The 15,979-nt window shown below is 39.4% G+C and overlaps 1 protein-coding gene across 3 annotated transcripts in view; it reads left to right on the forward strand.

Annotated features, from left to right (window-relative positions):
* Positions 1-15,979, forward strand: part of TEC (tec protein tyrosine kinase) — a 126,065-nt gene that overhangs the window by 106,808 nt on the left and 3,278 nt on the right. For all 3 annotated transcript variants that reach the window (XM_029946095.1, XM_029946078.1, XM_029946088.1), the window contains 6 exons: positions 593-672; positions 1,819-1,952; positions 5,984-6,058; positions 7,947-8,118; positions 8,210-8,426; positions 14,548-14,612. In XM_029946095.1, the coding sequence (XP_029801955.1) occupies positions 593-672; positions 1,819-1,952; positions 5,984-6,058; positions 7,947-8,118; positions 8,210-8,426; positions 14,548-14,612 (743 nt within the window). The remainder of the gene's footprint in view (positions 1-592; positions 673-1,818; positions 1,953-5,983; positions 6,059-7,946; positions 8,119-8,209; positions 8,427-14,547; positions 14,613-15,979) is intronic.

The raw sequence follows: 15,979 nt of genomic DNA on the forward strand, positions 1-15,979 counted from the left end.
CTTTTCATTTTCTCTGCTCGCTTTACTCGTGCTTGCACCTCTCCTTTTGTGAACAGCGATATTTAACATCGATTCCCAGGGGAATTGGGGATTTAAAAAAGTGTTCTTATAAAGAGCAGCGAGATATTTACAGGAGAAATGCTCTATGAATAGAAGATGATTCTGAGTCAGGATTCAAGGGTTCTAGCAAATATGAAAAATGCATGCTAGGAAACCCAGTTATTAAGAACTACATTTTTTAGTAACTGTTTCCCCAGATGTCCAGAACTTCTAGGAATTGCAAAGTCTTGTGTATTAGTTTCCAAAGGGCACTTCCAGATATCTTGTTGAAATATCTCATGCTGTTGTGTGTGAAGATTTGTGATTGTGGGGAACTGTGACTGTACTTTCTTCAACTCACCTTTTTAGCACAGTAACGTGAAGGGTAAAGTCATGTGGTTACACCTGGGATTTTTAGGTTGTGCTTCTCCAAAGCAGATTTTCAAAGCAAAGGATAATAAACATGAAATTATAAGATTGGTTGCTTGAATCGTCTCTGTGGCAGAAGAAACTTGTTATTAGATTGAAAAAATTTTCTTAACTTGGATTTTAGGATAAAGAAGGTGGTTTTATGGTAAGAGATTCCAGTCAACCAGGCATGTACACAGTCTCCCTTTATACGAAGTTTGGAGGGTAAGTAATCAATCAAGCACCCCCCTCAGAGTTTTTGTATGAAGTTCCTATGGAGTTTTTATGGATTCCTAATTTTCAAACAATATGCTGCATGTAGGCATTAAACAAGAAAATCAGAACTTGATTTCTAAAATCTAGCCTATTTTTTATATTCATATTTCTTTATATCCGTATTTCTTATGCATGGTAATTTTCCTTATAGTTTTCCATGTATATCCATTGAGAATGTCTATGGAAACATTAGGGACATTCAAGAAATAAGTACTGTGCACTGCACTAAGCACTAAGGATGCCTAGTGAACAAAGTAGACAGAGACCCTGCTCTCCTATACGTTCACGGGGGATTCAGACAAGCAAACAGGCAGCTGTGGTAGTACGTGAGGAAGTACTGTGGTTGGGGAGCAATGTGTGTGGGGGTGGTGCGTGGCCCAGACACAGCCGAGCTAGTCACCAATATTGTCTGGGGACATCTAGACAGATGGGCAATATAGGCGGAAGTTGGAGGGGAGCGAAAGAGTGTTTCTGACTTAGGAAGCTGGACCCAGAATTGAGGGAGGATATGGTGAGTTCCAGGAACTGACAGACGTGTATTTAAGCCAGAATGGAAGGGATGGGGTGAAGGGAGGAAAGAGAACCCTAAGAGATAAAAGTCGAGGTCAGATCATGTCAGTATCGAGGAGCTTTATTTTAAGAGCAGAGGGAGTTCTCTTGAATTTTTCGCAAGAGAGGACTTGAGAAGATCTGTGTTCTAGGAAGATATCTAAAATAGAATGCATTTTTTAGAAGTCGGTTTGTTCACTTTTAGAAGTGTAAGTCTTGTAGACATTTGCACATTTATATCACTAGCAGGGACAAAAAACAGTAGCCAGCTAACAGCCGTTTTAAGATTTGTAGCTGTTGATAAATGGAGTGAGTAAATTTTCTCTTTCACAATCTCATGCAAAGGCCAAGTACATTACCAATGACCAGTTTAAAAACTTCCACCTGTTCATGTGGAACTAAGAAGAACAGGGGGAAAAATAAAAGTTGTGCAGAGACCAGATGGGGCCATACATAATGGACCTGTGGTTTCTTGATGGAAAACATCTTAAGAGTGATGTTACGTTATTTCAACGTGGTGCTAACACATTTTGATTTTTGTTTCAGAGAAGGCTCGTCAGGCTTCAGGCATTATCATATAAAGGAAACAACAACATCCCCAAAGAAGTATTATCTCGCAGAAAAACATGCATTTAGTTCAATTCCTGAGATCATTGAGTATCATAAGCACAATGCAGCAGGTAAATAAATGTTCTATTATAACGTTTCTCAAATATAGGGTAGGGATTAAGGTGGTCAGACATTGTGATGAATTCTTCCTTGAAAGGTTTGTAGTTAATTGTAGAATGTGATTGATTTAAAATTACTAAGAAAGTGATATATACAAAGTAAAATAGGAAATAATATTAAGTCTCATAAAAGGCTGTCTTGGAGTGTCTGGGTGGCTCAGTTGGTTAAGTGTCTGACTCTTGGTTCGGCTCACGTCATGATCTCATGATTCGTGGGATCGACCCCACGTTGGGCCCTGTACTGAAAGTGCAGAGCCTGCTTGGGATTCTCTCCTTCTCTTTCTGCCACTCCCCTGCTCTCTCTCTTTCTCTCTCTTAAAATAAAATAAATATACTTTAAAAAAATTTTTTAAAAGCTGTCTTGACCTCAGAACGTGAGTTATTCTTATTGTATGTGATGAATGTTCGCATTTCTGTGGCTTACACCCTTGGTACTGACCAAGACTCCTTACTTGACCAAGCTTTAGTCAGGTTCCTGAACCATCTTCTAGACCATTTGTGCATTTTCTTGTAAGGTCGAGTTTTAGCAAGAACTCTGCTAAGTCAGTTTCACCAGAACTCCCACCCATATATCCACTCACACTCAGTATCTGATCAGGTTCGTAATTTTCCACTGGGTGATGTCTGGTCACCTTGGCTTGTATTCAGCAAGATCCTGTTAGATTCGCGTATCCCAACCCCCCTCATTGCCTGGAGTTCCTCATAGTAGTTTTCCATCCACTGACCCCTACCCTGCTCCTTGGTTATAAATTCCCATGTTTCCATTCTGTATTTGGGGTTGAGCCCAATCTCTGTTGAACTCTAAAATCCTGTTGCAGTGGTTCCTATACCAATCACAGTGGTCCTGAATAAAATCTGCCTTACCACCTTTACAAGTGTCATTGGATAGTTTCTTTCTTTAACAGTACTAAACTAAAACCCAAGATATGTCTATGTCAGGGTTGTCACAGAAGCTGTCAGACAAGCCCAGGGTTTAGGGCTATGCTAGTGGCTGCTAGACTAATCACATCCTAGGTGAGTTTTCCATCTTCCTGAATCTCTGCTCTACTTACTACCAGAGTGGGAACAACCCAAACACCCAAACCAGAAACTACATTGATAACCATTTTCTCGGATAATGATAGGAGCAGTTATTGAGATATAATTTAAAAATCATAAAATTCACCCATTTAAGTATACAGTTGTGTGGTCACTAGTTTATTTAGAATGGTGCCAACCATTACTGTAATCTAAGAACATTTTCAGCATCCTCAAAAGAAATATTGTGCCTATCACCTGTCTCCCCCCGCATCCCCCATCCCACCACTGGCCTCCTTTTGCCAGAGCCCAGCTCCAGCAGGTCCAGGGGTCCCTGAAAGGATGGACGGTGTTGGCACGAGAGAGTGATGAGAGAGCCTCAAGTTTCTTTCTTGATCACCAGGCAGGCATCTCTGCTCTGTCGGTTTTTGTGTCTTTATTTATAGGTTAAGTGATAACAGGACATCAACAGGTGGAACTTTTACAATGAACAAATCTCTGTCATAGGATGCTTTGAAAAGTGTATAGATACAAGTTTTACAGAAGCATTTTGGCAAACTATCCTAATTACAGTGAGCCAACAAATTCTACAACTAAGAGGAAAACAGGATGTTCTATGTAAAAAGCAGATATCATAAGCATTTGTTTGAACTGGTAATAGATCTTACAACTAAACAGACAACAGGATGTTCTCAGAGAAAAGCGGATAACCTACACATTTGTTTATATCACTAATGCTAAGATTAAGTCATAAGTAATATATAGACAGTCTAGGAGTTATTTTGTCTGGCTTACAAGAGGAAGAATGTATTTGGACTGGTTAGGAGACTGCTTGTGTAAACCCTTTTGTTTGATGCTGAGGGTGCAAATGTCACAGGGGCCCTAAATATGTCAGCCTTTGTATATGGGGTTATGTTTTAGTTACTCTCACCCATCATTACTCATTCTTATTACGGATGTCAGTGTAAGGGAAGGTATTTGTGGCTCCAGTTAGCAAAGGTATATGTAGCAACTTATGTCTGGTCCTAGTCTGTTTCTTACCTCTAAGTTAGCTCTTCTTCTCTGGGCCAGAGTTAATCATAACTCTTGTGTTCCTAACCCCCCTTATGTCTTGGGTCTGCAAGGCTCATTAGAAGAGCCTTTTGGCAAACATCTGCAGCGCTTTGATCTAAAATCCTTCATGCAGGGGCAGGAATATGCTTTCTCTTAGGGGGTAACTATATGGGGAATATTAGTCTGATTTGGAACATTGTGAGGCCTAATCAGTAACAGCGGCCCCATTCCCAATATGAGCCAATGATAGAAGGAGATATCAGTTTCAGTTCATGGCAGGAGCTGTGCAAACGGCTGCCATTTCCTCGCTGTGACTGTGTCATCCAGCAAGGCCTATGTGGCTCCCAGCGTCCTTTCACCAGGCCAGCCCTTGGCGACCACTAATCTACTTTCTGTCTCCTCAGATTTGCCTATTCTGGACATTTCTTACAAACGGAAGCATATAATATGTGGTCTGTCATGCTGCTTCTATGACTTAGCATAATGCGTTTGACATTTGTCCATGTCGTAGCCTGTATAAGTGTTCCTTTCCTTTTTATTGACAACTGTTAATCCACTGTGTTAATTTTATTTATCCATTTTGTCATCATTCATCTGAGTAGGTTCCACATTTTGGCTTTTATGAATAACGCTGCTATGAACATTTGTATACAAGTTTTTGCATGGAAATATGTTTCCTTTCTCTTGGTTACTTACCAAGGAGTGAATTTGCTGGGTTATATGTTAAGTCTGTGTCTAACATGTGAGGAGCTATTTTCATTATCGATTTATCCCCCAAAGAACTTTTTCTTATCTCTTATTCCATTACTTCATTTTTCAGTGTTCACATTTCCTTATTTCTTTCTTTTGTGTTCTTGTATAAGAACTGTTATCTCAATTTAGTCATTTAGCAAACACTTATTAAGTGCAAGGCATTGTGCCTGGTTCTAAGGAGTCTGTGGTGGACGGGAGATAGTGAATCACCCTATCTCTCTCAGAACTTACCATCTGGTGGGGGAGACACAGAAGTATGCAACACTGTAAAATTAGTATGAGATATGCTGTAACCGAAGAAACACAGAGGGAAGTGGGCACTTAGAGGAGAAATACCTGCCATTTCTCCTTATTTAGTGCTGTAAGCAACTTAGCTTACAGGGCTTACCCTACCTCACTGATTTCCAGTAGTTGCTATTCCAGTTGTTGATATTTTAGAGCCCTCTATGTTAAAATTACTAGTGTTGAGTTAGCAAGGTGAATCACTTTAATTTTTAATAAACTACCTTAAATCCCGTTCATAGTTCAGATCTCATTGGAAAACAACGTGAAATAATAATTGATAATAACTGTTAGAAACCTTTTAACATTTTAAAAAATGTTTGAGAAGAGAATAATGCTAGCAGAGAGCTTGATAAACACTGTAGTGTTTATTTGTTTAAGTTCATTTATTTATTTTTGAGAGAAAGTGGGGAAGGGGGTAGAGGCAGAGAGAGAGAGAGAGAGAGAATCCCAGGCAGGCTGCATATGGTCAGCACAGAGCCTGATCCGGTACTCAAACTCACAAACCTTGAAATCATGGCTTGAGCCAAAATCAAGAGTTGGACACTTAACCAACTGAGCTGCTCAGGTGCCCCCAAAACACTGTAATATTTAAAAGACAATGTTTGTTGAGTGACTAAAAGCATTTCTATTTTTAGAAGTTTTTTATGTTCCATAAAAATATGAAACGGTCAACTCTAAGTGTAGGATTATCTTCTTCCTGCTGGCCTTCCTCTGTTTTTATTTTTTGCCAGCATATAGCAGAGTGCTGTATGTACCCACAGAGATGAACGCTAAGTGGATAAATGAATGGACTTTATACAGGAGTTTCTAAGTTCTGTGCTTTAGCATGCAGAATGACAGAATGAACTAGCTGCCCCGCTTTCTCTGACTTGCAGGACTCGTCACGAGGCTGCGGTACCCGGTCACTGTGAAGGAGAAGCGCGCACCGACCACGGCAGGATTCAGCTATGGTACCTCAGCGCGTGGCTGCGTTGGTTGCTTTTTCTTGAACAGAATCCACCACCACCAGACTAATTTAGATGTTTAGAATCCCACGCAGTAGAACTGTTTGGGTAGTTTTATAGTCCGGGCTTTAGCCGTGGTAACCCTAGATACTCTCTTTTCATCATCATTCACAATTCGGCAGAAAACTTTCTGTTGGTGGAAAGTAAGCATTGCCACGTTATTTCTAAAATAAACCAAACCCTTTCCTGGTTCTCACGAGCCTTATTGGTGACTCCCCGGAGAGTAAGGATGGAGGTAATGAAGAAGGCATCCACTTGATGTCTTGGTTGCTTCCAGCAAAAGCTTTTTAAACAGAAGATTAAATTCTTTCCAACATGATGTAATTGGGGGAAAAAAACAAAAAAGTGAAACCAAGAGGAAAGAATGATAAGGAGGAAGTTTTTAATTTTTTTTCTAAGTACCTTTAAGCTCTATTATTATTAGCTTATTCAGCATCTTGTTGCTTTCTGCAGTTCACTTTGCTTTATTGTGACAGCTCAGAAGGGAGTCTGTCCTCCCCAGAGGGTAGAAAGCCACCTTTTGCAACTTAGATATGCCGGAGTCCAGCTCCAGCAGGTCCAGGGGCCCCTGAAGGAGAGACGGTGTCGGCGAAAAAGAGTGAGAGAGCCACACATTTCTTTCTTGGTCACCAGGCAGGCATCTCTGTTCTGTCTGCTTTGGTGTCTTTTTTTATTGGTTAAGCAATAACATGACATCAGAAAATAGAAATTGTTTACCGTTTTTGACTCTTAGTGATAAGATGCTTTAATCATCAAAGGTGAACAGAAACAAATTTTACAGAAGTATTTTGTAGAACCATTCCAATTTATTCTTGGCATCAGGCCCCAAGGTTAAGAAAGTAACAAATCCATCTTATTTTGTACGAGTTGGTTTTTGGCCAGTAATTATGACTTTGTTTTTAATTAACATGTTATAACCAAGTCATGTAATGTACTTACAGTAAGGTTAAATAAATTTTACAATCAAGAGAATAACAAGATATTTTTAGTAAAAAACAGGATAATATACATATTATTTAAGTTAGTAATGCTAAAACTAAAACATAGGTCAAATTGTGTATAGATAGGCTGGGAGTTATTTTATCTAGCTCCTTAACCACAAGAAAAAGCATGTTTGTTAACAAGTTGCCAGAGAAAGCCCTTTTTTTGATGTAAGCATAATGGGGGCCCTGTGTGTGTTGACCTTGCACCTGGGTTTCTAATTTTTTATCCATCCTCATAGCTGAACTCAGTACAAGGGAGGGTATTTATATTTGTGACTCCGGTAGCAAAAAATATATGCAGTAACTGATGTCCGGTTCTTGTCTGTTTCTTATCTGTAAGTTAGGCTCTTTTTCTCTGGGCCAGAGTTAATTGTAACTCTTGTGTTCTTAGCCCCCCCTTATGTTTTGCATCTGCAAGGCTCATTAGAAGACCGTTTTGGCAAACATCTGCAGCACTTTGATCTAAAATCCCTTATACAGGGGCAGGACTATGCTTTTTCTTATGGAGTAATTGTATGGGGAATATCGGCCTGATTTGGAACCTTGTGAGGCCTAATCAACAGCAACAGGCTTAATTTCACAGGAGCAGTAGTAGCAGAAGGAGATGCCAGTTCCACCTCTCATGGCAGGAGCCGTGCACGTCTGCCATCTCCTTACTGTGACCGTGTCATCCAGCAAGGCCGGCGCGGCTCCCAGCATAGATGCACATTGCAAATCTGCTCTATGTTTTACTGGCAGTTATATTATCCTGTGACTTTGACATTGGCCTTGGTTGTGGTTTTCTTCGTTTCGCGCTGATTCCTGCTGTGTTCTCCTTATTAAATGTTATCACTTTCTCCCTCTGTTCACAGAAAAATGGGAGATCAACCCTTCAGAGCTGACCTTTATGAGGGAACTGGGGAGCGGACTGTTTGGAGTGGTGAGGCTTGGCAAGTGGCGAGCTCAGTACAAAGTTGCAATCAAAGCTATTAGGGAAGGTGCCATGTGCGAGGAAGACTTTATAGAAGAAGCTAAAGTGATGATGTAAGTGACTCTGTTCTTGCGTCGCTCCGGCGAAGACGCTGCTGGTTTCTTTTCCTGCAGTAACCATATGTGTGCATCACCTCCCTCCCAGGAAGCTGACACACCCGAAGCTCGTGCAGCTTTATGGCGTATGCACCCAGCAGAAACCGATTTACATTGTTACGGAGTTCATGGAAAGGGGCTGTCTTCTGAATTTCCTCCGGCAGAGACAAGGCCATTTTAGCAGAGATATGCTGCTGAGCATGTGTCAAGATGTGTGTGAAGGGATGGAGTACCTGGAGAGGAACAGCTTCATCCACAGAGATCTGGTAATCAGAAACCGCTGTATTCCCGTTCAGGGGTCTAGTCACATTCCTTTGTGACGCCGGGCCAGCCAATGAGCAATGACGTGTTAATACCCACTTTCTGTTCTCAGCGGTGTTTTAACAGAAAAATCCTTATTAAATCTAATACACGTAATATATAATTATGTAGGCAATTATATAAATAATACATAATTCAGTAGGTGATTATTTCTAAGCAACTTATCATGTATTAAGTCCTTTCACTGTATTAAGTAGTTGATCTCCATAAGAATCTCAGGTGACAGCTAGTCTTTCTGATCATCATTGTTTGATACAGAAGAAAATTAGCTTGAGAGACCTGAAATGACTTGCATACCGTGACAGATGGGGAAGTTAAGGGTTGACTGTCCCTAAATCCCAAGCTCGTTCCCACCTTATACACTGTAAACTAGACCCGAAATCCCTGGCTTATTTTCCCTATTTCTCAAATCACTGGGAAAAGATGGAGGCCCATGTTAACTCCTCAGAATACTAGAAAAAGGACTCTGTTACTGGTTCTAAATTATTGTGATGGAGATGCTTCTTAATTCTCCTCTCTCTTTCTCTCTCTTCCTATCCCCTCCCTTTCTTCTTTTCTTTCCTTTTTTGTTCTCCGCCTATTCTTCTGAAATGTGTCTCTTTTCAGCATGTTAACAGAACTATCAGTTCCTGTCAAACCTTAAAGGTGATTCTTTCACTGAAAGGAGTGTGATTTTCCACCTGGGACTTTTTTCCATATTTTAGTTATTGTTGTTTTTAAGTAGTGCTGGCTTCATGCCCAGCACAGAGCCCAGTGCAGGGTTTGAACTCACAACCCTGAGATCAAGACCAGAACTGAGATCAAGAGTCAGAAACTTAACCAGCTGAGCCAGCCAGGGGCCCCTTCACATTTTGGTTTTAACTCTCTTGTCATAAAGCATGGATGAATTTCTTTTAGAGTAACAGCAAAGCATTTACAAAAATTTAGTGATCGCTTTAAACAGGCATTGCTTTAATAGGTATTTAATACATATTGGTTCGTTTAATCATTATAACAACTCTAAGAAGTAGATACTATTATTATTCTCACTTTACAGATGAGGAAACTGAGGCGCACATAGGATAAAATAACTTACCAGTGGTCAGGTAAACTGTGGAGTTGGGATTTGAACCCAGGGAGTGTGGTTCTAGAGTCTACACGATAGCCACTGTACGATGCCTTCTGTAGTCTTAGGGCATAATAAAGAGCTGAAGATTTGTAAATAGAAGACTTAGATTCTGTTTCTACATCTGTAAATTGTGGGTGGGTTAGAACACTGGTTTGCTCACAAGAGTGCCCCCCACCAAGCTTTACTGAGGTATAATTGACAAAATTGTATATATTTAAAGTATACAGCATAATGACTTGATATATGTATAACTGTGAAGTGATTGTCACAGTCAAGTTACTTATATCCATATCCCACATGTGGTGAGAATGCCTAAGATTTATTCTTTTAGTAAATTTCAATTAAATGATAACCTTTTATTAATTATAGTTATCATGCTATACATTAGATCCTCAGAACATAGTGAGTTTCACATTTTTTCTTAAGAATCCCTGTATTAATTAATACAGTATTTGTCTTTCTGTCTATCTAATTTCACTTAGCAAAATGCCCTCCATGTTCATCTCTGTTGCTACAATAATATTATGTTTTATGGCTTATGCCTCTCTATGTGTAGTTGTGTATGTGTGTGTGTATGTGTGTGTGGGGGTGTGTGTATATACACACCACATCAACTTTATTCACTCATCCATTGGTGAACAATTAGATTGTTTCATATCTTGGCTATTTTGAGTAATGCACTTTTGAATATGAGGGTTCAGACATCCCTTTGAAGTCCTGATTTCATTTCCTTTTGTAAATATTTAGAAATGGAATTGCTGGATCATATGGCAGTTCTACTTTTAATTTTTTGAGTAAACCCCATACTGCTTTCCATAATGGCTGTACCAATTTACATTCCTACAGATAGTATACAAGGGTGTCCTTTTCTCCTGTTTTTACTCCTTGCCAACTTTTGTTATCTCTTGTGTTTTTGAAAATAGCCATCACAATAGGTGTGCAATGATATCTCATTATGCTTTTGATTTGCATTTCCCTGATGATTAATGATGTTGAGCCCCTTTTCATATACCCGTTGGCCATTTGTATGTGTGTGGTTTTTTTAATGTATATCCAGTTTCTTTGCTCATTAAAAATAAATTGGATTATTTGATTTTTTGGGGGTATTGAGTTGTATGATTTCTTTATGTATTTTATATGAAACCTTTATCAGATACATGGTTTTGCAAATACTTTCTCCCATTCTATAGTTTTTTATTTTTTTGACTGTTTCCTTTGCTATGCAAAGGTTTATAGTTTGATATAGCCTAGTTATTTATTTCTGCTTTTGTTGCTTGTGCATTTGGTGTCATATCCAAAAATTCATTGCCAGGACCGTGACCATGTTAAGAAGCTTTCCCCTGTTTTCTTCTAGTCCTGAATTCAGGACTTACATTTAAGTCTTTAGTCCCTTTCAAGTCAATTTTTGTGTATGGTGTGTGATAAAGGTCCAATTTCATTATTTTGCATGTAGACATCCAATTTTGTCAGCACCATTTATTAGACTGTCTTTTCCCCACTGTGTGTTCTGGCTCCTTTGTCAAAGATTAGTTGCCATATGTGCATTGATTTATTCCTGAGCTCTGTATCCATTTCCATTGGTCTATATATTTGTTTTTGTGCTAGTATCATACGATTTTGATTACTATAGCTTTGTAATGTAGCTTTCAGTCAGAACATGTGATGCCTCTAGCTTTGTTCTTCTTTCTCAAGGTTGTTTTGTCTACTTTATGTCTTTTGTAGTTCCATATGAATTTTAGGATTGTTTTTTCTATATCAAAGGAATGTACCCAAGGAATTCGGAAGGAATTACATTGAATCTGTGGATTGCTTTGGGTGGTATGGACTTGTTAACAATATTAATTCTTCCAACCCATGAATGGGGTAGCTTTCCATTTGTTTCTGTTGTTTTCAGGTTTTTTCATCAGAAGTTTTTGAGTTTTGGGATTTTTGCCTTTTTGGTTAAATTTATTTCTAATTATGTTTTTGTTTTTGGTGCTGTTATAAATGCATTTTTATATGCAGACAGAGAGAGACAGCATGAACAGGGGAGGGGCAGAGAGAGAGAGGGAGACACAAAATCTGAAGCAGGCTCCAGGCTCTGAGCTGTCAGCACAGAGCTCGATGCAGGGCTCGAACCCACGAACATGAGATCATGACCTGAGCTGAAGTTGGAGGCTTAGCCAGCTGAGCCACCCAGGCACCCCAAAAGCATTTGTTTTCTTAATTTCTCTGAGATGTTTCATTGTTAGTGTATAGAAATGTAACTGATTTTTGTGTGTTGATTTTGTATAATGCAACTTTACTGAAATCATTTATTAGTGCTAATATGTTTTTTGGTGGAGTATTTAGAATTTTCTATGTATAAGATCATGTCAACTGCAAACAAAGACAATTTTAATTTTGCTTTCCAATTTGAATGCCTTTTCTTTTTCTTTCTTCATTGCTCTGGCTAGGCTTTATAGTACTATGCTGAATAGATGTGGTGAGTGGACATCATTGTCTTGTTCCTGATCTTAGAGGAAAAGTTTTTAGCTTTTCATTGTTGAGTATGATGTTAGCTATGGGTTTGTCATATATAATCGTTATTATGTTGAGGTATATTCCTTTTATGCTAACTTGTTAAGAGTTTTTATCATAAATGGATATTGAATCTTGACAAATGCTTTTTCTGCATCTGTTGAGATGATCATGTGATTTTTATCCTTCATTTGTTAATGTCGTGTATACATATACCACATTTATTGATTTGCATATGTTGAACCATCCTTGAATCCTGGGGAGAAATCCCTCTTGATCATGGTGTATGATCCTTTTAATGTGCTGTTGAGTTCTGTTTGCTAATATTTTGTTGAGGATCTTTTTAATATCCATGTTTATCAGGAATATTGACCTATAATTTTCTTTTTTTTTAATGCTTATTTATTTTTGAGAGTAAAAGACAGACTGTGAACTGGGGAGGGGCAGACACACACACACACACACACACACACACACACAGCTCCAAGCTCTGAGCTGTCAGCACAGAGCCCGATGTAGGGCTCAAACTCAAAAACTGTGAGATCATGACCTACACCAAAGTTGGACACTTAACCAACTGAGCCACCTGGGCACCCCTATAATTTTCTTTTCTTATAGTGTCCTCCTCTGGCTTTGGTGTCAGGGTAATGCTTACCTCATAAAATGAGTTTGGAAATATTCTCTCCTCTTCAATATTTTGGAAGAGTTTGAGAAGTATTAGTGTTAATTTTTCTTCAGATTCACCAGTGAAGCCTTCTGGTCCTGGGCTTTTCTTTCACAAGACTGTTTTAAAGATTACAACATATGATTGGGGCAAAGGACTCTGTAAAATAGAAGATGTGATATATATAACATTCCTTATTCTTACTATGCTTAGCGATGATAAAGAACTTCTCTCTGTCATATTGAAAGTCATGAATTAAGCACCTTCCTCTTTTCTTGTACTTTTAAAACTGATGAAAATCCAATACCTACATGAGTATGGCTGACTCATCTGTCACACAGACCCTTTCTGGGTGAAAGCAACTTTGATAATTTTGTGCTTATGATGTTGACCTCACTATGGTAGGTTTGTGTCACCTCTGAAAGGAAGATTCTGATGCTCCTGTCTTTTGAGCAAAGAATGCTGGTGACCATGGAGTGAAGGCATCAGAGAGCATCTCCATTGCAAGATGGGGCAAATCTGGGGAACTTAAAATGCATTCAGCAGGAATAATCTCATATAAGTGGAATTGCCACATACAGAGAATAAAATGCTAGAAGTGTCAGGAATAAAAATGCACTTGGGTGTACCTGGTGGTTCAGTTGGTTAAGCATGGGACTTTGGCTCAGGTCGTGATCTCATGGTTCATAAGTTTGAGTCCCCCATCAGGTGAGCTCAAGTCCTGCATTGGTGAGCTTGACCTCCGCTTTGGGTAAGCAAGATCCCCGCTTTGGATGAGCCCCACTTCTCTCTCTTTCCCTCTCTCTCTCTCTCTGCTCCTCATGGAATTCTGTCTCCCTCCCTCTCTCTCTGCCCCTCACTCACTCGTGCCCTCTCTTTCTCTCAAAAAAGAAAATGCATCTTAGCCCATGGGTTATGGCATTAAAAATGTTATCATGTTTTCCTTCTGAGAAATACTACCTTTTTACCAAACTGTTTGCTTGAGTCTTAAACAATGGGCAAGAAAATATAAATTAAATCATCCAGAACTGTATTTGACCAATTGCATGTATCATATTACAATATACTGGAAACATTAGGAAAGACAAAGCAAACTATGTTGCCCATGGCTGAGTTTGTTTTTTTTTTTTTTTAAATCAGGATGACCAATCACTGAGCAGAGCTATTAGGTAAAAGATCAATTACATATCAGTTACCTTTGTTGTTTGTGATTAAACTCACCTAGTGAGAACCTAGACTAAGGACTTCAAGAGATGTCATTATTGGGGCACCTGGGTGGCTTGCTCAGCGTCTGACTCTTGGTTTCGGGTCAGGTTGTGATCTCACAGTTCGTGAGATGGAGCCCACATCAGGTGCTGACACTGCGGATTCTCGCTCTCTGTCCCTTCCCCATTTGTGTGCATGTGCATGCTCTCTCTCTCTCAACCTCGCTTTCTCAAAAAAACTTTAAAAAGAGAGACGTTATTATCAATAAGGAAATCTCACAGTTTAATGAAAATAGACATGGGAGGGGGAGAGTAGGTTGATCTTGTTAGTCCTTATTTCGGTCTGACAGTTGGTGAAGTCATGTAATAATGCCTTACTGCACATTTGGTCTTCTGACCTGTCTTTCTAACCATGTTTTCAAATATATGTTGGAGACATTTCCCGCAGGGATAAAAACAATTAATAAAGAGACATTTCCACCTTCTGTAAATGTTGACTGCACTATGTTAAGTTTACTATAAACAGAATTTTTATTTCTCTCCTTTGTAGAACTTTGTAACTATTCTACCATTGCAATGTTATTTTCCAGGCTGCCAGGAATTGTCTAGTAAATGAGGCGGGAGTTGTGAAAGTGTCTGATTTTGGAATGGCCAGGTAAGGCTGAGTCTATCAGTTTTGGATTAAATTAGTAGGAGACTATGACCTTTGAAGGTGCAGAAAGCCTGACTTTTTCTTTGCAGTTTGTGTCAACTTCTTTTTCTGAGGCCTATTTAAGAGCTGTTTTTTAAACGACATCTTTTGTTCCATGAGCAAATTTTTGTAGTACCCATCGTTTTCGTAGGAAGACTAATTGCTTTTCCTACTTTTTAGTGTGTTTTTGATGTAAGGCAATAAAATAAATTAGATTATCTATATTTTGAAAAATTGCTTTCTTTTTTTCAAAAAGGTATTCATTTTACTGTTACCGTGGGTTTTTTCTCATGTCAACCAGCTGTTGAGAAATTATGACTTCTTCATGCTTTATTATGTGGCTTCAGGTGATAGTCACGTTAGCTTGTAGAATTAATCAGCACGGGAATCATGCGCACTGATGACGCAGAAAGGAAATCTTAGCTGTCCTGCGATAAATGAATTCATTAAAAAACCAGTGTAGATTGTGATGTTAATAATTCTCTCCACTGGGTGGTAGTATAGCACGTTAAATATGTTACTTTCATTTTTCCTAGGCATGGGTTAGATTTCTAGAAATCTTTTGTTTTCACAGAAAACGTGTTTAGGGGTAAAGTTCTTAGAATGCCCAGATCTGTTGTGTTTTTGTTTTCTTAATTTCTGTAATTTTAATGGAGTGTTAGAAAAGACCTTGAAAACACAGTGTGTCCTTTTCCTCCTCTCTGCCCGTTCACTCATCCATCCATCGGTAAAGAAACTAGGCACCTACTGTGTACCAGGGAGTTAGGCTGAACCAGAGCAGAGAATAAGGCATGTGGGTCCCTGCCCGCATGCAGCTTGTATTCAGGAGGAGAGAGAGACCTAGGCCTGAGAGGATCACGAAGAAGGGAAGACCCAGGGATGTGACTGAGCAGGGGTCAGCACACCGCGGCCTCTGGCCCAAGTGTGACCCCGCACCTCTTTGTTCAGCCTGGGGGCCAACAGTGGTGTCCAGTGGTACCTCATCGTGATTTTGGTTTGTATTTCCCTGATGTTGAGCATCTTTTCATGTGTCTGCTAGCCATCTGGTTGTCTTCTTTGGAAAATGTCTATTCATGTTGGAAGACCTCTTTGAGACCAGGATATTTGATTCGAGACCAAAAAGGCGGAAGTAGCCAATAAGGTGGAAATCTGAGGATAAAATACTCCAGGTGGAAGAGACAACAAATATAAAAGCTTGAATCTGGGACAAGCATGGCCTGCGGAAGGGATCAAAAGAGGATCAGGGTGGTTGGCCCAGGGCGAGCGCAAGGAGCTGTGAAGGCACAGACAGAACAGGTCACACAGACCAAGTTCCTAGAGAGCAGGACTGC

This window comes from Suricata suricatta, chromosome 1 (genome assembly GCF_006229205.1).
Source record: "Suricata suricatta isolate VVHF042 chromosome 1, meerkat_22Aug2017_6uvM2_HiC, whole genome shotgun sequence".
Lineage (NCBI taxonomy): Eukaryota > Metazoa > Chordata > Mammalia > Carnivora > Herpestidae > Suricata > Suricata suricatta.